The sequence below is a fragment of the Lepeophtheirus salmonis genome, chromosome 11, assembly GCF_016086655.4.
Source record: "Lepeophtheirus salmonis chromosome 11, UVic_Lsal_1.4, whole genome shotgun sequence".
Classification (NCBI taxonomy): Eukaryota; Metazoa; Arthropoda; class Copepoda; order Siphonostomatoida; family Caligidae; genus Lepeophtheirus; species Lepeophtheirus salmonis.
Genome location: NC_052141.2, coordinates 6,834,945 through 6,859,324, shown reverse-complemented (window position 1 = coordinate 6,859,324; position 24,380 = coordinate 6,834,945). Strand labels below are relative to the sequence as shown.

The window sequence follows — 24,380 nt, the reverse complement described above, 5'->3', positions numbered from 1 at the left end:
CATTGAATAGATATTTCCCAAACACTAAACTTTCCATATAGTTAGTTTTGAGTATATTGAAAACAAATTTGTTAAAAAAAAAATTAGGTTATTTGAAGACATGGACCACAGATGGTTTACATTTCAACTTCCTTTTCTATATGAACATTCGATCTGCTCATAAGTCCATGATGCACTCAGAGTAGAATTGAGGATTGAAATCAGAGTAGTTCTTTCCATGTTTGTGTTTATTTCCTTCTTTCCCTCCACCCTGTTAATAACTGACTGTAGCTGATCTAACATAACGTCATGACAGCTAGGCTGTTTTCCCAAAAATATTATTTAAATACAGAACGTAGACGTAGCTCAATGGACAACACGCTCGGGTGAAATTATTCTCTTCAACTCAATGTGCGTAGGTTCACGCCCAGGAGCGTCTGCAGCCCCCCTAAAAAAATATCCTCACCACTTTATCACGTTATTGTTTTTTTATACAAAATATTAAATGTCAACAAAATAATTATGTTTCCTTTCTTAAGCGCCATACTTTTAATCCCATATGTTACATAATAAGGTGGTACTGGATGAAATTTTGCAAGCAGTACATCTCTAATACAAACGTAATGTACACTCAAATTGTAGAAAAATCATTGTAGTTCTCTTTTGTGTTGACGGGTCACATATACATATAATTTTATTTTATTTCATTATACTCAAGAAACGCACAATTTATAGACAAGATGTCATTCATTGTTTTTGCTTCTTGTCAAGATTTGTTGTTAAATTTATTTAAGAACAAATATATTTTTATATATTTATGGTTTGTATAAAAAAAAGCAGTGGTACAATATACATTTGTAATTGGTACAATTGAAAAACAGTCTATAGGAATGAGAATAAGTAATGAGACATTTTGGACTTGGTAGGGGTTTTGAGGTAGGAGAAAGGTGATTTGGAGACGGGCTTCAAAAAAATCTCTCAACATTTGTATTCAAAGATGAAGTTATGGAACTTGTCCCTGAGTTTAAATTAGTTTTGGCGCCTTCGTGAACAGAGTTTGAGCTGGATGAAGGTACGATTTTTCGATACTGTGGTAAACAAGGAACACTAATATGGTTAGCCTGTAATTTATACTTGGCAATGAGCCCTGCAGCACCTCGTGGATTTGAGGCGGGAAGGGACCAACTAGAGGATTCTCTTTTGCCCTTTGCTTCCGCCTCTGTTTTTTTCTCCTCATCCAAATGTTTGGCTGAATGCGGCGGGGTCTCCACTTTGTAGACAGAATTGAAAGAGGAATAGTCAATGATGTAAGAGCCCTCTGACTCTTTAAAGGTGAGAACATTCTGAAAACGGTGGCCCCAAAGGATCTCAGGGGGTAAATACGAGGAGCGTGCTTGTATGGACATCCCTGTTGGCTCCACGATCCCCTCGAGCACAACAATCACTTCAAAACGTTTTTTGATAAAGTCTCGTGCAGACATGTTGTAGAAAGGGGATTCTTCATCAATGCGATGAATGATCGTCATGGGCCAAATGAAAAAAACGTCATCGTCCTCACCTTCCATGTCCGATCCAACTTTGAGATCCGTTTGGTGGTATGGAATGACTTCTCCTTCACTTGTCACACGCTTACTGATGAGAATGGCACGGGCGTGAGACTCCACTAGGTGAGAATTTCGCATATTTCCCACACGGAACTGAAGGCAAAGGTAGCCGTCCTTTGAAGAAACTACTGCGTTTCGGCTAAAAAGGAGGGTTTGAGCTCGTTTCTTGGGACGAGAGAGTTTTGCGAATATAGTTCCAACCATACAGGCTGCAAATATAGAAAAAATAGATATTATTTATTAATTTACAATAGATTTTCAACTAAATTAATTCTACATATAAATAGAAGTGTGTCCGAGCTCATTTTTAATCATTAATGGAGCCTCCCTTAGTGACAATGATTTTTTGAAGGAGTCGGGAGAAGGACTGGCATCCACTTCGAATGTAGTCCTCTGTCATGGCGTCACACTGCTGCCTGACAGTAAGACTGAGGGCCTCGGTACTTGGTTGACGAACACTGAGAGAGGGGGGTAAAAAATTCAAAAAAGAGTTCAAAAAGACTCATTTACAGCTTATTTCAAAGATTCTTGCAACGGAAGAGATGGGTTTCTTTCATAGCTGGTGTCAAAATGGACTCTCTGCTATCACAAGGCTCTTTCCACCCACTTTTTTGTAGCTCTCAGAGCAGTCTGGTGTAAAACAACGAGATCTCTTGCATGGGCCCTCGTGGACTTAAGGGATTGGCCTGCGATGTTTTCTTTTACTCCTATTGACCTAGTTTGGACTTTATGACAGAGTCTGTCTTCCTCTCCAACGTTTCGGAGTTGCTGACGGTGTAGATAGTGGTCCTGGAGATGCCAAATGACTTGGAGTGTGCGAATGTAAATTCGTCAATCCCGTTCAAGTGTCATTTTCTCAACTTATACTTAAACTAGAGAGCTCAGATTTATTTTGTTTGTAACTATTGTTTATGCTTTGATATATCGAAATATGAATTATTTCAATCACTGCAACTTTTTAAATGAATGATTTATTAAGTGTTCAGATTTGAATGGATCACCCAGTATGTAAAACATGTTTCAACATATCCAACGCCTGACCTTTGAATGTGACAATGGGAAATAAAAAATAATAGGCATAACAAAAGTTACCCTACCTCAATGTTGCATAACAAATGAAGTTCATTATAATACTTTGCAAATGCAGTATTGTTGGCCATTTGAAGCACTTTTCCTTTAGATATTATTTCAACAAATATTGCCCAGAAATGTTACTTGTTTTTCTCATGCTTTTTATCAAATACTAGACATTCAAAAATGTAAAGGTTCACAATGCAATTACTTTTTAACTCTCATTATAATTATAAGTTGATGGGTTTGGGTCATTATATTAATCATTTTGTCAGTTCCGTCTGGTCTAGTCTTAAGACCAGTCTAATAGGGCCTTAGTCTTAGGGTTGTAAATCCTTTGAACTGGTTCTTAGGAACTGTCCTTTGAACTCAAAGAAGTTTCAACCATTCTGTACGTCGTTATGTAATGTTATGCATACGTTTGAGTGAGTTAATATTTGTGTTTTTTGTGAAAATGATAAAAAAAATCGAGGTGTAAACTGTCGTTCAAAATGGCTGAAACAGCCATTCACATCTATCTAGCGTCTGTTGACAAATAATAACCAAAGTTTCAGCCATTTTGGACAATAAATATTTATGACAGCTCCATACTCCATTTTGTCAATTTTCACAAAAACACTCACATTCATATAAATCACTCAGTTATTCATTGTAAAGTTTATTGGTTTTTTTCATTATAAGGTAATGACTTTTAGATAGTTAAAATTTAAATAAATAAAAACAAAAACCTACCTTGAAAAATTTTAAAATCATGGCTTACTTAATTTATTTATATATTTTTTTAATTATTAATAAGTGAACCGAGGGCTTTTTAATATGAATTTTACTTCTTAACATTGCTTTGCCTTATGATGATATATCGTTAATCAAATATTCATCAAAATACTAATTTCAATATCTTTAAGACCTCAGAACTCAGAGTTGATTGAGTTCCAAAATTTCATTTCTATGCTATTTTACTGTCAATAATACAACATGTCATGTCAAATTGAAGTCTTATCCCATTCTTTGAGAATCAATTTATCATGGAATGACCCAGTGATACTCCATCTAATCAATTAAAGGTGCATACTTTTGATTTTGTCCCATATTTCGACATGAAAGAACTATGTAGATGCTAATCAAAGTCAACAACAAATTGATACAAACATTTCAGCAATTGGAAAACCAATTATTTATTAATTTATCTTCATAATAATTAATAAAAAATGTATATAACCACCAAAACATGGAGTAAAATGAAGTACCTTACCAAGAAGCTAATATCTTTTTTTTTTCGAGTGCTTTATATCCTTGCTGAAGTTATAGAACTTATATTTCAATTACATATATTTTTTTTAAGGAATTATAGTTATACCCTAAAAACTTGATTTAAAAAACAAAAACAAAGGCAAAACATGTCGAAGTTAACAGTTTTAATATTCATTTATATTCTTCTAAGGGCTTAAATAACAATAATAAATGTGAGATACAGCCTTTAGGCGAAAATACTGTTGCTTGGTGATATAGGTCGAATTTCTTTTCTAAAAGACTTTGTGAGTACTATTTACCTAGTATATTATTTGTCAAAAAACATAAAAAATTACTAAAAGGCACCTATAATTGTGAATAATAATAACATAACAAGCGAATTTAGGCTACATTAATTATGGTTAATAATTTCTCTCTGGGGACAATCAAATAATGAGCTTTACCACAGTTTACGGCTTCTCATACTATTTTTGGCATAGTATATGTAATTTTTTTAAATAGAATTTGTAAGTCAAAATTGTTCATTCTTAGACCTCTCCTAATATCACAAAATATCCTTAGGATGAGTCAAAAGTTTTATTTAAAATATATTTTTTACTTTAAAACATTATGCAACTTGTGTTTAGTACTTGAAAGAGTCTACAAATAGGGGCACAAATAGGTTCCCCTGTTTTATCAAAGATAATGTTTCTCAATTTTTTCGAACCCCAATCATTGCAAAAATGATAACGGGTGGTCTATTGAAATCTGGACAGTTGCTGAATTCAAAAATAAGTGAAGATTGAGTCATTGAAATTAATTCATAGTTCGATATATCAAAGCATAAACAATTAATTACATAACAAAACAAATCTGAGCTCTCTAGTTAATGTACAAGTCGACAAAATAAAACTTGATCGTGATGGACGAATTTCTATTCGCGCACTCCAAGCCATATGGCATCTCCAGGACCACCGTCTACGCCGTTAGCAACTCCGAAACGTTGGAAGGGAAGAAGGACTCTGTCATAAAGGCCAAACTAGATCAATAAGAGTCAAAGAAAACAGCCTAGTCCAATTCCCTTAAGTCCGTGAGGGCCCATGCAAGGGATCTCGTTATTGTACACCAGACTGTTCAGATAGCTACAAAAAGTGGGTGGAAAGAGCCTTGTGAGGGTGGCCAGACCACTTTTGACACCCCTATCATCTATTACAAAGCTCTATTGAGCTCTTTTGAAATCTTTTTTGACACTTTTGGACCCTTACTGCCCAGATGCCAACCTCCTCGACTACAACTCTTAGGTAGATGATGAGGGGAAGACCTACAGTGTCCGTCATCCAAAGACCGATGCCCTGAAAGCCACTGTCATCCACTACTGCGACGTCATGGCAGATGACTACATCTGCAACGGGCCTTCCACAGCCACATGAAAGTCATCATTTCCGCTCAGAGCGTCTACATTAATTATAAAGAGAGCTCATACATGCATCCATTTATATTATTAATTTTATTGAAATTCTATTATTATATAATAAATTATCTCAATAGACCAATAGACCACTCTGTACTTAGAGACAAAGTATACAAATCTTTATTTTTTTTCAACTGCACCAGATAGATCTGACTAAAAAAGAAAAGTTAAATTGAGTGGGTTGATGTTTAAAAGTGTATCCCTAGAGCTGTGTCAAACATGTTCTAGAAAAGCTTTATCTAGCGTTTTAATCTGAATAGGATTTTGTATTTTCAAAAGCTGTTGATATTATTATTTTAGTCTTGAGGATAGAACATAGAAGCAAAGATTAGTAACTATTGCGTCTGCTTAGTAAAGACAGCAATGAGGGTATGCTCATGGGTTATAAGTATAAGCCCTTGTTAGTTGTTTGTAAGTGTCCCTGCACGTCAAACTTTCTCTGTCTACTATCTCGAAAGTAGAGACAACGACAGAGGGCATTTGAAATTCAATTATCGTAGCCTTTTAATAATAAGAAAATAACTTTGGTACGTCAAGCGAAGGAACGCAAAGTGAAGAGAAGAATATATTGACGGATGTAGAGAAGAAGAATCTCGACTTTTTTTAGTTATTGGGATGATTTGCACTTCGAAGGCTGACACAATTAGATCAAAGGTTTTATTGTGCGGAAGGAGTTGTGAGATTGGCTCTTTTAAGAAGTAGTAAAAGAAGGTAGAGGGCAAGTTCTTTTGGAGTCCATCCGTTGACTGAGGGATTAGGCTGGAGGAGAACATATCTAATTATATATGACATTACGACTTTTTCTACCATGAATCATGACAGTAGAATTACTTACAGGAATACTTTGCATGGAAGCCGTATGGAACCCGTAGTGTACATATTCGTACTGGCGTTTTTCTTGTAGAATACCGATGAACTCGGATAAGAGTGTATTCAATGCCTAATTGAATTTTTTTACTCTTAGCTTACAGTTTGTAATCATGATCCTTATTCAAACTTAATTATTAGTTACTTACTAATAAGTCTTAATAGTATATTACATTAATCATCATTTGATATTGGGATGGATTATTCGATCATAATTCTTCGAATAAGTTTACAGGTAGGAGTATACAATCATAAGAGCTTCTACCGTATATTTCTATACCTAAAACTATGCGATAAATAAAGAAATAATTAAAAAATAAACACGTCTTTTATTAATAATGTAATTTACATTAAGTTTCTAATTTTAAAGATATGAAGAAATCAAATTATGTCCCCTGTTCAAACTTAATTATTTGTTTGTTACCTATATAAAGTTGTGTTATAATTTTATCCATCACAATTGTTCGAATAAGTTTTTACGTTTTACAAGGAACAACAGTCACTTCTGGCGATTGGGGAGCCTATCACAACTTTGAGAAAGAGTTAGATATGGCACACTTTACTGTTGTTATAAGTATGGCTTTGTGGATCCATTAATTGGAGCTCATATTCAGGCGATTGAGATATGATTTTCTGGAGTCATTTCAAGGGGATGTTGAGACAGTTTAGAGTAATGAATACCTCTAGAGAGCTTTTTTTTTACATAGCTCTCTTCCAAAACATTCTTTAAATTGTCAGGCTGGCCTTATTTTCTGTTTTTTTTTGTTTGTTTTGTTTTTTACATACCAAAGGGACTCATATTATACACACAGTCAATCGTTATTACACTTCCAGAACGCACTCAATAGCCATAAGTGCTTATTAGGTTACGAAATTGGGCGTGCTTTTAATATTTTTTTTTCATAAAAACAATGTATTTTATATACCCTTCGTCTCTAATTATCCTGATTTCCACACGAGTTAAATTTTGCTATGTTATCTCCATGAATAAAGCAAATTTGTATGCCTGGATGTTTGCCTATATCTCATTTTTGAGTGTTAATACTTAATATAAGAAATAAGATTACACTTGCTAGTGTTTGATAAAATAAGAAAAACAGAAAATCATTCAACATCAAAAACCAAACGTACAATATGTTTTACTGATAATCCAAATATATGTTTCAAAGTATAGCTTTTGACTCATAGCATCCTATTTTTGATACGTAGGGCGAAGCTTAAAAATGACGTTAAATGAGATAGTCCAAGGTACATAGCTCGATTAGTAAGATGCATATTACTCTTATGAAAATCTACAATAATATATCCTTTACAAATTCGTTTAGACGAAAAATAAATATATATACTTATTAGTTTGTTATATCATATGCTTTGATCATTTATCTTATGCATATAAGTATAAAAATTTGTTTTACTTAGAGACTAGTGTTGTTTTCGGTCTGAAAATGGTAGACCGGTCTAAAACCGTAATGATGTTTAGTGGACCCAACTAATTCCATGAATTGACCCAGTGTTATTACGCTAACTTACAAATATGGTAGTTATTTTTTTGTTAGCAGCCAATGTCAAGTCTAATTTTCTCCCCATAAGAAGAGTGGAATAGTTTGACACGGGGAAAAAAGAGAGCAAGGAGAAGGCGAGAGCGAGACATATGGTACGCCTGAATTAAGATCCCTTTTAATATCATCTGCCTGTTATACAATTTTGGGGGAAGAAATGAATTACTGCTTTGATCAATAAGATGATATTAATTTGTAAGATATGTGATGTATCTTTTGAATATATCATAGAAACAAAGGACTGGAGTTGGAGTTTGGAGCACACTATACCAGACTTGAATTTAGGATTTCATGGAGGAACTCTATAAATAACTCCCATTATGGGTTTGTTGTTTTATATTTGGGATTTGAAACGAAGGTTTTAGGAGATTTTGGAAATAGATGTTCGACAATAGAATATTCGTCAAGGCGGGAAAAGACAAGCACATCTGGGATGAAGAAAGTGTTCACGTATTGGAAAACTTTCGTTTCCCTAGATAACGTAGCAAAGGGACTTTACATTTTGGAATGTTATTGAACTCATATTTATAAATTAATTAATTAAATACAGAGATGAAATAAATTAAAAAAAAAAAACTCAAATAAATTTTTTTTCTTCTATTATGGTTTTTTTTTTTACCATGAGGACCTAACTATGATGTTTGATGCAATGTATAGAGATGGGATTTGTGTAACAATGGAAGTAAAAGGTGGGAGTGATACATAGGTAATTACTCAGTAGACCTATGTAATTTGAGCTACCTGTTACATGATTTTGGGGGAGAAAAAAAAAAATAGGTTGATATTTTGAGACCGAAAATCGTTTGAAACCCATAAAATTCCTGTTTTTAATCTGAAATTGCGGTCTAAGCCACAGAACAATCCATCCTAACAAAATCACTTGAGACCGTACCAAAAATAATTATGTTCATATATAAGATTGAAAAAATCAATTCAAGTTTTGAAAACCGTTTAATTTACATTTTAAAAATCTGAAATTGTGGTTTGGATCAGAAATATTGGTTTCAAATCGGTCAAGACAAAATCGGGAAAAAATTAAGTCTCACCACTCATTTATTTATTGTTAAATGGACTATTTATAAAATTTGAATTTTTTTTTTATAAGAATTATTTAATGTTATGATTATTAGTGGACCCAATTATTTCAGTCCGTTAAAAAGTTTTGGTATCGACCGGTCTTACAAAAAACCAGTGTTGATGGATCTAATTTGAAATTCGTTCATGACCCATTCTACAATTAAATTTTTGAAGACGTCTGTTATGTTTCGAAATTGATAGCATGGATATATACTAACGTCATATGCAAGTATATGTGTTGTATAGTTCATATTTGTACAACACAAAAATCAAGAAGCTTAAAAAATTTCTTTCATCAAAATATGTTTATAACGGGTGGAAACTTGAAATTTACACACTTGGAACGAAAAGAGAAAATTGCTTACCATTATTTAATTATACATTTTTTTTAAATCTATCTTAATTTATGATACATAACTAATGTCAAATTGATTTATTCTATACGATTGCATTGGCCTCACAAATAGGGACGAGCTTCTTGCAAATAAAAGAGTTGCGAGTATTGATAATTAATTTCATGTATATGGCACCCCACTCTTCGTCGAATGGGGCCTTCATGGCATCCATGTTCGGATGAGAGATGCCCTTTCGATGTGCTGCAAGAAATTAAAGGCGAGATGATTGAGATCCGGATTAAATGGTGACCAAATTCTCTTGTCTAAGAAAGCGATGTCGTTAACTTAGAAATTCTAAGTCATTTAAGCAGTGTTAGGGGGGCCCATATCGCTGAAAGTCGACATTGCCGTCGACTAAATTTACCTGGACTCAGGGGAGACGGTTGGGCTTAAAAATATCGATGTACATGGCTTCCATGAGCCTGTAATCCTCCTAATAACAAATCAGGTGCTACCTTGAGGGCATCCACCCCTCTCTATGGTCTCTTTGGTGTTGAGAGTTTTCTTTACACTGTAAATGGTCTTACGAGCCATTCCTGTCTGCCTGGCTATATCTGTTGGAGGGTGACCCGCACGAAGAAGAGTGAATGCTTTAAGCCTTGAATCTCGCTGTGATGACATTTCTCGTCCGATTAAAAAAAAAATTCAAGGGCCAGTTGCTGGAGATACATGGCCACCTATGAAATTACAGACAGTTCTAATTTATTCAAACAGAGCCTCTCAAATCAATACAATATAAGTGTACAAGTTTCAACTTGGTATGATTTAGATGATGGAAATTGGTTCATGGATTGATACCGAGGGGTCCATTAAAAATATTCACCCTTTGAATTTAAAATTTTTAATTGAATTAGAAAGTGTTGATATATTGAGACTAACACAATCGGTTCACGTTTTTTAAATGGTTAGATTTGCGTCAACTGTCTGAAGTCACAGTTTTGAATAAAAAATCGGTCCAAATCGCTGTAGAAAAAACCACAAAAGACAAATTCGATCTTATAATGAGTCTTAACACTATTATGTAGATATATTTTTGAAGTAGGATTTCTTTTGACTATCCTGTCCTCAGTACATATAAAATAAATAAGTACATACGTATGATATACAAATAACCTTGAAGATTTGCCTTACGGCTAACTTTTCATCCCTCATGCAAATGACTTATTTCTTTTAATTAGGAAAATACTGGACTTTATTTAAATAGAAACTTTTCAAATATTGTCCTTGAATGTACTGACTGATTTATTGTCACTTAGAGTTTTTTGATTTTATTTATCTAAAGCTGTTGTGTGTGTGTTTTCTTCTTCTTTTTTTTTGCAATTGACAATATCAATTACATGAAAGGGAAAAAATAACTAAGTAAATATAATTAACTGTTTTTCTAGCATCTAGATAAAAGTATCTTTTTTTTTTCCAATAAGTATTTTTAAAACTACTCAAAGTAATTGGCTAAAGTTGTAAAAAAAAAGGCCAAAGGATGAGCGCAAGACTTTTTGAAGTTACTACTTTTATAATTTTTTTTGTTTAAACTTTTATCATTATCAGACGTTAAAAAATATGACAATTGAAGACCGTTTCTTTTTGTAATTACTACCTCAAAATCATTTTAATTTTTCTAACGCTTCATTGTTGAAGCTCAATACCAAGTGGTCCCTTCAAAACTGAACACATTAAATTTTAAACTGAAGCACCATATAATTTATTAATCAATAATAGAATGGCAAAAGGCCTGGCACCCATTACTGATAAACTCCTCTGTCATGGTGTTCAAGTGATGGCTTACAGTGGCTTTGAATAAGCGGTTTTGGGATAACGGGCACTCTATGCCTTCCCCTCCACACGCACCTAAAAGATGTAGTCGAGGGGTTGGCATGAGGGGGGGCTAAAAGTGTCCAAAATGAGTTAAAAATAACTCTAAATACTTATTCAAAATAATCTTTCAACAGAGAAAATGGGTTTTTTTCATTGCTGGTGTAAGAAGTGGCCTCTCCAACCTCACGTATCTCCATACCTCGAGACATCCCTCATGGACTTGAGGGTATTGACCTGGGCTGTTTTATTTAACTCCTCCGGGTCCAGTTAAGCTTATTTGACAGAGTCCTTTCTCTTCTAGGTCGTTCCTGACTTGCTGGCGGCGTGGATGGTAATCCTGAAGTACCCAAACTGCTTGGAGTACGCAAATAGAAATTCGTCAATCACACGTTCAAGTGTCATTTTTTGTTTCAAACCTTCAACATTAATTAATTATTTAATTACTAAGTGTTTCGGATTCGAATGGACCACCCGTTACTAGAGGTAGTACCCAGCATTGCCTGGAGTATGTAATAGGATGTGTTTTAAAAGACAAATTGTCCTTAATAATACAGAAGATAACTAACTCCCTTAGTAATCCTCAATTCACACGTAACCACTCAATACTCTCTGTTCACACGAATTACTTGCTCTGTTTTCAAGAATGGAGAGTAATAATTAGAGTACTTTAATCTCAAGAACACTCACTACCAAAAAAACAAAAAAACATGCTCCCCGTCATCTATATACAAAAGGCCTGTGAGAGTAAATTCATTTGAACATACCAGCGTTTATATTACATACAGACCCCCCACGATTAATGTGGACCAAGTACATGACCATCAAGAGTAACAAAAGTGATATCTACAATTAACTTTTAAACCTCAAGAGGTTCTTTAGGGAGCACTTATCGAGAAAAAACAAAATAAAATTCCACTTCACTGAAAAAAGTTCACTGTAATCGAACTCCATTACGCAAAACACTCTCCGCCTGACATCATCCGACTCCTGATGTACCCAAAAAGTACGGTGTACACTATAATCAAGATATACTAAACAAGGGGATGTCCAATAAGTCCAAGCACGGTCCCAGGAGTAACATAAAGAGGACCCCCAGGTTCCTGGGTGTTCTCAAGTGGCCCATCAAATCTGACACAAGCCAATCCATGTTCATCCTTGCCAAAAAATCCACAGTGAACTGTAGTATCATATCCAGGTTTATCAATGAGAACTTTGAGTGCTACGCCCCAAGGGTAAGACACGTTAACAGATTGGCTCTTCCTTTAAGCACAGGACACAAGCCCTCTTCTTAACTACCCCAAGACCATGGTGTACCGGGTCTTCAATGTATGGGAGGTTGAGGGGAAGGTCTGCCGCAAGGCCCACAACATGAGAAGTGACCGAATCAGCACTTCCCGCTTCCTTGACGGCCTCCGGAAGTCCATCAAGGCTTATAAGGACGAGTGTGTAGAGTCCACAATGGACTCTACACACTTCCTTTCCTTGTCCAGGTTGATGATGAACTGTGGAGTGAGCAAGCAGCTGGTTTCCAAGGCTGTGAATGAGGGCCTCAGGTACAGGTCATACCGAATGGCCAAATAACACATCCTCACGGCATCCATGAAGGCCACCAGGCTCACCAACGGTAAGCGTCTCCTCAGTGACCTGAAAAGCCATAGAGGAAGAATCCTCTTCTTCTCCGACGAGAAGAACTGGTCTGTCGAAAGAAGCTACAACGTCCAGAATGACAGGTTGCTTGCCAAGGAGAGAGAAGAGGTCCCTGCGGTCCTCACCACAAAGTTCCCAGGCTCCATTATGAGGGAGTGGAATGCTGTCGATTTTGCGGAAGTCATCAGGGCATGCAAATCCTTTAGGGGCAGGATGGAGAAGATGGTGGCTGCTGAGGGAGGACATGTTGAATAAATTTATTGTTTTATGTCATGTCTAACTTTTTCATATAAACAAATACACTCCAAATTCCATTTTTATCAAGCAGGTTGAATTTTAAGATAGTTCCAATTGATCGTGGACACCCTGTATGTTTATATCTACTAACTATTAAAAAATAAAATAAATATTATAACAACCTTGTCAAACAGAAAAGTGTTATAGTTGTTAAATACAAACAAATGTGTTTCTTAAGTCTCTTGTTGAAACAAAATCAAAATAAACAATAAAGTAATCCTATGATGGACAACTAATTAAGAGATTTGCTGTTTTTGCAATGAACATTCAAAAATATTGAAAGTAAAAACTGCTCAAAAAATGTAAACTATACAATTAATTTTCATTTCAAGTAGTTTATTCCACTTATGATAGAATCATTTTTCAACGTTATTATTTACTTATATTAATGGATCTAATTTTTACATTTTTTTCCAACAATGCTAGGCCCGAACATGGAATACATCGATTATCAAAGACAATAACTCAAATATACATACAGGGTGAGTACTCAAAATCAGAATCCTCTTCGAGGCCGTCTAGCCTCAGTTTTAAAAGTCTGAAAATTTTGTACTTGACGACATTCCAAAGAACTAACAATAATCTACAATTCGATGTTGGTTTTATGTATGTACGATCAAAATTGTCCAAGCAACAAACAAAACAGTCAGTGCGATCTCTTACGTGCACAAGAAGATCTTCACAGAGGACGCTGTTCAGAGCAGGAGAAATGATTGCTTCTTAGGTGAATCAAGAGCTTAGGTCGAAGAAACATTCAGGAATATGGTCCTCGACGTCGTGGCGTCCGACGGGAGCAAGATACAGCCCTACTTCTTCAAGGCCAACGAGAAAGTCAACAAAGACTTCTACCACAAGGTGTTCAGGTACTATGTCTTGCTATTGTTGAAGAGCACCTTTCCCGCCGAAAATGGTGAGTTTACCCTAGTTGGCGCCCGGTACACACGCCAAGAAGGTGCAGCATTTCTGCAAGGAAAAAATGACTGCCTTTTGGCCGACATACTTCTGTCTTTGTCCTCACCCCCTCAATTTCCTGTTCGGTATATCTTGGACGGCAAAACGAACAAGACTTCTCACCCGAATGTCAATGCCCTGAAGGCCGTGATCATAGTGGAGTGGATCAACTTGTCCTAGGACTGACTCAGGGACATCTTTGTTTCTGTTCGTCCCCGTATTAAAGTCATCATGCATAATGAAGGGGACATTTTGAATAAAAAGTGTTTAAAATTGACTAACTTTACTAACTTTTTTTTCAAAAGTTTACCATAAAATGACAAAAAAAAAATTGTATAAGTGAAAACGGCTTTTAAAATGTTCTAATTTTTGAGTATTTCTGCAATAGTCGTATTAAAGATGTTATTAATGCTTCTATTAATTATAATTTAGGATTATATTTACTTTTCCACTCTGTTAAAAGAATGTGTCATGACATAATAGATAAAACATTGTCTAGAAGCAACTAAAAACCCATTGTTACATACATCAATAAAATCGAAATGACAGCTCAAACAAAGATTGTTGAAAAGATCCTGGGATGGGTGTAAATTGAGATATACACATAGTTTTCGACGTATCAAAATGGCATTGAAGTCATAGGGAATAAAATTTTTCCTTGATATGTAATATTTAAAAGGTTGTAAATTATTGACTTTTTGGGCATGTTAAATATATCAAGACGATAACAAAAGAAAACACTCATGTAGTAAAAATGAATTCGACCCAAAAAAGAAATTTATTCTTGAGCGTAGAATCCAAAACTGATCCTAGTTTTTCAATTCTGAAATGACTGAGACTATTACAACTCGAGACTATAATCTCCAGAGTCATTTTTTACCCTTAAAACAATCCCCAAATTAAAAATAGGGTCCATAAAACTTATGTATAACTGTTTTTATTGATTCCGTATCTTGTTCTGAACTCGATATATTTACATTTTTAGTCTCAAAAATGATGAAAAACAACAGATTAATTATCATCCCCTCGTCTCTTGTGGAATTCGGAATCCGAACATCTCTGGAAATGAAATATCAAGTTAGAAGTATCTATCCTTTCATTGCCTCGAATTTGACGTCATAAAAATTGACATTGAAATTGGGGAAAAAAGTATAATGATAATGTTGACTATTGGTTAGTACACCCCCATAAAAAGTGGGATCACTACAAAATGAAACATAAATCCTTGGAGATGCATATTTTTAAAATAAATCTTTTTTTTTTAAATTATACATTGAATATTTTTCTATAATATAAAATACATGATAATACTAATCACTATGTAATATGAATAAGATATAAGCGTTTTATGAAGATGTGTTGTTTTTCATGAGTTATAAGATACATAATTCATAAAAACACTTTTTAATCATAAAAAACATTTTTACAAAAGTTTTATTATTCTTATTTTTAATTTAGTAATTGATTCAGGGTAAAAAATGACTATGAACAATAATAGTTTAAAACTTAAATTCACGATATTTCAGAATTCAGATGACTTAGAAAAAAACTAAAATCCTTTTTGGATTCTTTGCACAAAGATAAATTACTTCTTTGGCTTGAATTCGTTTGTACAGAATGATTGTTCCCCTGTATAATCAAAACTTCAAAAAAAAAAAAAAAAAAATAACAATCCTAATTTTATGGTTGAAAGGCCATATCGGGGTCAAATTTATTTTGTTACATCAAATAAAGGTATTAAACTTTAGCTGAAGTTCATGGGTATTCTAACTTATTCCATACTTGTGAGCACAAAGCCTATAGTTTACTCAAATATGTCTATGAAATATTAGGCTGTATGTATAATATATGAAATTAAAATATCTATCGGGATTTTCTCCTTTACTTGATTTTTGTTAAATCTTTTTTCTCATGGCCTACGGCTACTTTAAATTTGATGCAGATCATGTTAAAAAGGGTCTTCATTCGGAAGTGCCAAGTGTTTTCCTTGCGGTTTCTTCTTTACCTCTTTAAATATCCCATTCTGACATAATTGGGGTACACTGTATAAATTTGCCCACACTTCCTACTTTTTCTTTCTATCTCGGAATGGGAGACAACGACAGCGGAAAGTCGATATTCAATCATCGCAACCTTTCACAATAAGGAAATATCTTCACTAGAAGATTATATTATTGGAACAAGATGAGAGGGATCGCTACATTTTACCAATATTCAGACGACTTTGAAGGATCATGAAAGTAAATGGTAGGTCTTATTATGTGGCAGAGGTTGTGAGATTGTCTCTCATGGAGTATTCAGGGGAGGGGGGACTTGGAATCGATCCATGGGACTGAGGTATGCGGCCGGAGGAGATCACATCTTATTATGTAAGGCAGCGTTTCCCTATGCCCCAGGAAGCTTAACCGTCCTCATCCGTGGATCAATCAGAACCGGGACCCACAATTATTGATCTATTTTATTTATTATCTAAATCTGGGACAGTAATAGAGGGGGACTTTCACCTTCATTTATTCACATTTTGTAGGAGGAGAGGAAGAAAATATCAAGTATGAATGCAAATAACAAAAGATAATTAATCATGTGAGGTATTTGTTAATTATTTCTGGTCTTTTGTTATTTGCATTCATACTCAATACTTTCTGTTTCTCCTACCAAATTTGAATAGTGTAGTATGTCCTCCTCTATTTTAGTCCACGTCTTAGTCAAGCAGTCTTTTATTTTGAATAAACCGTAGTCCCCTCACTTGTGCGCCAATATTTAACACAAACAGAAAAATGAATCCGAAATAATAAACCTTTGAAAAAAGAGTGACAGTCACCGAAAGAAATGAAAAGAGTAGAATGGACACAAACAACGCATTTAAGGTGTCTTCGTCTGCATTCACACTAAATGGGACCATCTCGTTCCACAGAAAGAAGCTAGGGCTCATATTCATTTAGCATTACAGGCAGTTTTTGATGTTATAATAGCGTTATACTGTTGGAGCACAGTTGCTGATAAAGATTTTTCCCCCCTAATTCTAGAATATCATTGTAATGTTCAAGAAATGTGCTAAAGTAAAGTGGCATATGAGTACACGGGGGATTCACACGTATTATTATCGTAAAATTGTCAAGTGTTTAGCGGTAAAAGTACTGGGGGCTACTGATGTAATGTTCCCTTCATTAGGTAATTCATTTTCTACACCTAAAACATACAAAAAGCAGATTATGCTAACAAGGGTCTTAATTCAGCAATAAGTATATATCTTTGGACTAGGAAAAGAAGGCTATCGTCATTTTCGAGATATTTGGACAATGATATATTTGTAGCATCATAAGTGTAGACGGAAAGTTTGAGAGTCGGTTCATAGACTGAGGCTGGAGGAGATCACATCTCATTAGATAAGACACTACGCCTTTTATTTTACATTGTCCTCATCCCTTGATCTATAGATCGACAGCAAGTGCCTCTCCTCGCTTCCGGACTCTTCCAGATTCTCAAAATCTACTCCAGTTATTTTCTTATCCTGTTGGTATAATCAAATTTTATCTTTTCGCTGTCCAGTATCCCATTTCGAAATATAAATAAAAATAGAAAGTATTTCCAGGCAAACTTATACATTGTGCGTAGTGCATATACAGGGTGGTCCAGATAAATTTGCTTACAAGGCTTATAACGAACAAACTAAATGGGGTATCGAACCAAAATTGTATTATTATCTGAAAGTCATATTTAATGAGATTCAATCATTCACAATTAAATTCGTCTCCCTGAATATCCTCGGCTACACGGTGCCAGAAGCTTTAGCACACACGAACGATCTCGTGCAGATACATTATTAGAATTGTACTGGTTCGAGTTTTGCACTTTTTATTTACATGCCCAGATCGAATAGCTCAAGAAAGCAATTTGATCTTCCGCTAATAAGAGAGTGCACCGGTGCACAACCCCAAAAATGTGTAGGATATGTTCGCACTTAGGAAGCCTGGATTTTTGTTCTACAAACACACTGGACCTGAATAAATGTCATTTTTATCTTTGGGGAGAGTCGAACAAGAGGCCCCTGTCAAGTAACATTTGTTTGTGAAGACCCTGAAGAAATCCATTACTCGTAAAATGACAAAGCTGGATCAGCACGAGGTAACCCAGTGCTTCCAAAGCTTCCAGCACTGTCTAGACGAGGTTATCTAAAGAGGCAAGTCTCATTATACATAATTGAATGCCATTAAATGTAGCACTCAAATAATAAAAAAAAATTCCCCAATTGATATGCTTCACTCAATATGTTCTGCACACCATTGGAAATGTCATTTTTCACATCTCTAAATGAATACAACAAAATTACATCCGTGCCCTTGAAAGTCTGTGTAATTTTTCCGATGTCCCCTACTATAAATACAAACAAAAACAAACAATTGCCCCAAATAATAATGGGGGAAAAACTACAGTCGAGTCTCTCAAGATATGTTAATAATATTCATTTACAATTCTTTGACCTTAGACTTGACGCAAATCTTCATATCCATACTATTTCAGTTAGTTGTGGGGAAGATCTTGATAAATAGTTTCTTTAAAAGAAAATATTTTGGAAATGTTTAAGCAATAAAACATGATATTTTTTATTTATTTTTTCACATATTGTTATTAGACAGGCAAGGTGAAAATTTCATAAATATGAAATGTAGCTTGAATTTATTATGTGTATTGTATATATATCTACTTAATGTAAAAGGTATGTAAGCTCCAAGTAATACACTAACGAGCAAGGCAGGCCTGATAGGGTCTCAGATTTCAACTCGGTTTTTATTACTTTATTCATACCTATTCTTTTAACGATAGCTAAAAAAATAGATATGAATAAAGTGTAATCTTTGTCTGCTCAATACAAAGGCTATTATTAAAATCGTAAGTCTGAACCATTTTTTTATTTATAAAAAAAAAAAAAAATCGTACCAAAACCTGACAATTTGAAGATTGTTTAGGGGTAGAACAGTTTACCTGTCATGACCTTTCATAAGATTAGATACGAGCAGCTAAAAGAGTAAAGGAATACATACACAAGTCAAACTTTGTATCCAGCAAGAACAAGGTAAAGAATTACTCCATTGTTGAATTTGTTAATCCACAATTCTACTCTGAATTCAAATAAGATTTATACTGACAACTAGACGTACATGAAAATCGTGAATATGATGGGAATGTTAAACAGAAGAAACATTAAAATCAATATGGTAACCCTGGCAACTTGAAGATGAAATACAATCAGCTGTGACATGGGAGGAGATACATAATGGTACTGGACAGATCCTTATTCTACTTTAAGTCCAACAGGGACTTACAATCATAACTCTCAACAAAAACTAAGAGTTCCACTCCGTCTTTTATGCTCACACACGAATGTTTCATCAGGTGTTGAATATAAACAGTGGTTCTCAAATGGGGGTACGCATAGCTCTTGGAGTACTTGGAGGCCCCGAAAAAAACTATATGGAATTTTAGTTTTTTTGATAGAAAATGTAATATTTAATGTTTTTTCCAAAAAAAGTAATTTAATTTTCTGTGACTAGATATGAATGTTTAAAATATTTTTCCACAAAATGTTTTTTTTTTTTTTTGTAAATAGCTATTGATTGTTGAATTTTTTTTTGGGAAAAAAATTTAATTTAATTTTCTGTGACTAGTTATAAAATTTTAAATTTTTCTCCACAAATTTTATATTTGAACTTTCTTGGAAAAAAATTAATTTTTTGTGAGCTGTTGTGGATTTTGAATTTTTTTCCAAAAAATTTAATTTTTTCAGAATAGATATGGATGTTTAAAACTATTTTCCACACAATTTATTCTTTAGTTAATAGCTAATAATTGTTGAATTTTTTTTCGAAACAAATTTCTATTCAAAAAATTCCAAAAACTAAGCCAAAACACCTTTCAAAAAAAAAAAAAAATAGAATCATATGGATCATATCATATCACTTAAGCTATGGTGTGTACTGGTGAGGAAGTACTTGGATTAAATGAATATTTTAAAATAGGTACATCACTAAAAAAAAAAAGGGTTGATAATCCTTGTAGAAAATAAATGTGGCAACTGCTAAGGAAGAGACAAATCATTCTTCTGATGACCAATTACAAAAAAAAAAAGATCCCTACAACCAAAATAATCACACCCTAAAAAGTACATTTGATGTATAACTCCAGTAAATTATTAGTAGATAATAGCCTCCACCTAAACAATAGTGAATGTATTTGTGTAAAAGGAATAAAAAATTGATTTTACAAATAAAACTATTTCATGCTTATTGCTTTAAATCGTATATTTGGTATTTAAAAATATAAAAACCAAAAATTAACATGGTAACCCTGACTATTTAAAAAATGTTGATGAAGAGAGCAAATGAGATGTCACAATCCTCTGTAAATAAGCACCAATCCAACTTTATAACAAGCAAGGACATACACAAAAATTACTCCATTGTCGTTCACAACTCTACTCTGAGTCCAACAAGGACTTACATATAGATCTCTTTAAATTATTCTCAACGTTACTTTAAGTCATTTATAAGCCCATACACTTGCGGTTAAACTTTATATTTTAATCTTCTTTCCTCAAGAATGAAAGAATATTGATAACAGCTTATATGGAATAAAAACACTGTTCAGACTTTCACCTACAAAAATACTTCCACACTAAAAGTTACCTAGGGTTTACAAACCTTTTTATTAACATTAACATAATTGTTGAGAGCTCAACAGCATAGATTTTTGCAAACCAAAAAATTAACATGGTAACCCTCACAATTTTAAGGATATTTAGGAGAGCAGCTGAGCTGTTTAGCTGCTCTGGAAATAAGCACAAATCCCACTCCATAACAAGCAAGGACATAGACAAAAACATACTCCATGTCGTTCCACAATTCAACTCTAAGTAGAACAAGTAAATACATACATTTAAACCTGCTTAACCAATTTTCAGCGTTACTCTCTGTCATTTATAAGCATACACACCCGTGATTACACTTTATATGGATATATTATCTCATCAAGATTGAATCAATAATATTAACAGCGTAAAAGGTACAAAAGTTATCTTCAGAATGTCAAGAATAAAAATAAACACACGCTAAAAAAATGCATAAGATTTACAACCCTATTCATTCATTAGTGGATAATTACTGAGAGCTAAACAACTAAGCAATTTGAAGAATGCTTAGGAGAAGAGCAGCTGAGCTAGCATGACGCTCTGGAAATCAACACAATCCCCACTTCATAACATGGAACGACATAAACAGGAATTACCCTCTTTTGGTCCTCAATTTTACTCCGGGTCCAACATGGACAACCCATTAGCGTTACTCTTTGATATCCGTGAGCACTCACACCCGTGGTTACACTTCATATTTATATAACCTCTCCTCAAGAATATAAAAATAATTATTACCATGGATGAAAATAACATTATTGTGGAAGCTTTGTGAGGTGCAAACTAAAAATGGGGTTTGTATTTACCAAAGCTCTCATCCTTATTCTTTTATTTTTGAAGAGAGAACAATAAGTATTAAATAATCACTAGTTTGTGTATGACAAAAAGTAACTCTGAGGGTTTGTTTTGGAGTCTACGAGTGTAACTCCTTCTTGGATTTGGAGTAGAATTGAGGATCGTTATCGAAGTAATCCCTGTCTATAGCATTGCTAGATACAGAGTGGAAGTTTCCCTTCCTATCGTAGCTGTTGCAACTAATTGATTGAAACATCATGACAGCTATCCTGCTCTTTTCCCAATAATTCTTCAAATAATTGAGATGATCACGTTATTTGTCGTTTTTTTCCCCTTTCTTTTAACATATCGACAGGTTATATCATTTTCATATACGTTCCTTACAGCTTAAGAGGATACAAAATACTGTTCATATTGTCAACACCAACATGACTTGCACACTAAAAAATACTTGGTATTTACAATCTTAGCTATAATATCATTCTCAAACTACATTTCATGCACAAAGTGTCAAAGGCAAAAATAACTCCATGTTAATAATAGATCAATGACGTCAAAATCTACGAGCTACATTCATGCAAAATAAGAATGTCTTAAGTGCTCCTCAGTACATTTCTATGCTTTTAAGTGGTAAAGGGGTTGATCCATATTATTTTGCTATAGGAGATTTGAAAAATGACATCTTATTTTGGCAAATCATGGGCTTAATTAAGTAAAATTCCTGGAATAGTATTTTCTTTTTATATTTAATATTGAAGACAAAAATTCTTCATTTAACTGGGGGACAATAGTATCTTTGTTTTTCAAAGTGTGTGTCTTTGACATTTATTGGCCAAAAAGCAAAAAAATAAAAAGGATATAGAAAAAAAAATAAAAAATTCTTTAGGATTGCATAATAGCAATAACGGTAAGAAATGTAACAAGCCTACTCAGGAAATAAACTTCTTTAAGAACGGAGGGTGAGTCTAGAAGCTACAATTTTTAGTTAAATAATAAATAATGATTTTATTTTCATTTTACCTTGAATCATAACGCCGACGACCGATTGAAAGCTCATAATAAAAATGGCCTCTGGACATTTTTCCGTGGTATAGCGTGATCCATAGCCAATGGTATGTTGAGTCTCAACACTGAATAGAAAACAACTCCTGAAATTGTACATATTATTTACACAGGGAGTCCAGCCTGAGGAGCCTTGAAACTCAGGCAAATGATTCTGATCAAAATCCCCTCGTACCAAAAGAATAAAGAACCAAATCCACGCAAAGAAAAACCAGGACCCAAAGAAAGAGAGCGTAAAAATGAATAGAACATATCTCCATTGTAGATCCAGCATTGTATTGAAGAAATCCGAGAGGTAGCGTTGTCCTCTTTGACTCACATGACTGTTAGAAACGTGCACCTGTCCACTTTTACTCACGATCCTCTTCCTTAGATTCTCAAACGTTGGCTCCACACTGAACAATCCCCGTCCCTTGAATTCACTCTTAAGCATATCCCCAAGTCCTGCTTTGGGGGTGGGATGACCCTTCTCTAATCGAGAAGAAGTAGAGACGAGGGATTGTGTCTCTGGAGGTTTATCCACACGAACATGTGTGATCCCTCCCTCACCATCGTCGACTGTGAGTATGGTTGGTCCATGATGATTCTCCGCACAGTCATGCTCTAGTTCTTCTTCTTCTTCTTCACTATTAAAGTCACTAAGAGTATTAATACCGGAAGACATTTCCGGATCATAATGTCGGGATTTCCTTCGATGAAACAGTCGCTTAAACATGTTGGAGATTGGATTTGATCATGACTTCTTAATCTATTTAAGTATAAAGGTGGGTACTCGGCTTGTATTTAGTAGATAGATTTTATGTGAGCGTGTAGGTAAGATGTGAGTGTCTATGTGGGTCGCTCCTCGTGAAAGCTACTACTATTTTTTTCATCTTTGAAAAAAAGCACATTTAAAAGCAAAAACAATAACAATAAATAATGTCTTAATGGACAATATTCAGATTGCAATGGGCCAGCTCATTACATTTTATCCTTGCTAATACTAATAATCACTTTTTTTAAATGACGTCTCACGACTACTACCTACATAAATACTCAATAGTTGTATAGATTTAAAAGAACTCAAATCTTTATTAATGAAACAAAAAGCAAGTAAAAAAAAACTATTATTCGTCCATAACTCCATTTTTGACAGAATTAAAAAATATATGTCATGTTAAAGAAATCAAGCTTTATAAATGAATGGAGAATAAATAACATGTCGTATTTTTAAGAATTTAAAAAAACGTTTTGTAGTCCAAAATGATAAATAAGTATCATGGGACTGTTTATGGTATTTGGCCCCAAATGAGCCCGGGAAGTGCATTTGATAATAGTATATTTGACACATTATATCAAAAAAAAGGGATTGGAGTGTTAGAAAAGAGATTGAAATAACATCAACATATGCGTTACAAAAAAAGTATATTTATATATGAAGTTGTCACATGTTAAGTACTAAAATCAGCCTAATTTCAAGCAAACTAGAGCAATGTTGTTGAATTAATATTGTAAGATATATTCCACATCTACAATACTTAATTTCATATAGATCCTGTATCTCAATCCAACTCCTATTTCTTCGATATTTAAAATTTTTTACAAGTCAAAACTTGTTTATGAAGAACCTCTTTTTCGGACATTTGTAGGCTTTTTTTTCTTATTTATTTTTTTGTTTAAATAAATAAATTCAGACAGTGTACCAGGTTTTGAAACTCAGAAACGACAGATCTATAGCAGCATCACCTAAGGAAGTCTAGGGTACTTCAGGACAAAACATTCGTCCCAAACAATGTGTTTGAGCGACTTGTCCTCCGATGGAAAGAAAATGCCTTCTTCTTCAAGCCCAATGAGAAAATTGGGACTATGGCCTACTATACGGTCTTGAGGTGGAAAATC

General features: G+C 34.1%; 1 protein-coding gene across 1 annotated transcript; it reads right to left on the bottom strand.

Moving 5' to 3' along the window:
• Positions 1 to 640: 640 nt before the first annotated feature.
• On the bottom strand, positions 641 to 23,217 carry LOC121126042 (G protein-activated inward rectifier potassium channel 3). Its single transcript, XM_040721333.2, has 2 exons — positions 22,461 to 23,217; positions 641 to 1,792 (listed from the first exon to the last, which is right to left on the bottom strand). Exons 1-2 carry the CDS (start codon positions 23,215 to 23,217, stop codon positions 945 to 947), a joined length of 1,605 nt encoding a protein of 534 aa, XP_040577267.1. The 3' UTR covers positions 641 to 944.
• Between the last annotated feature and the right edge of the window lie 1,163 nt (positions 23,218 to 24,380).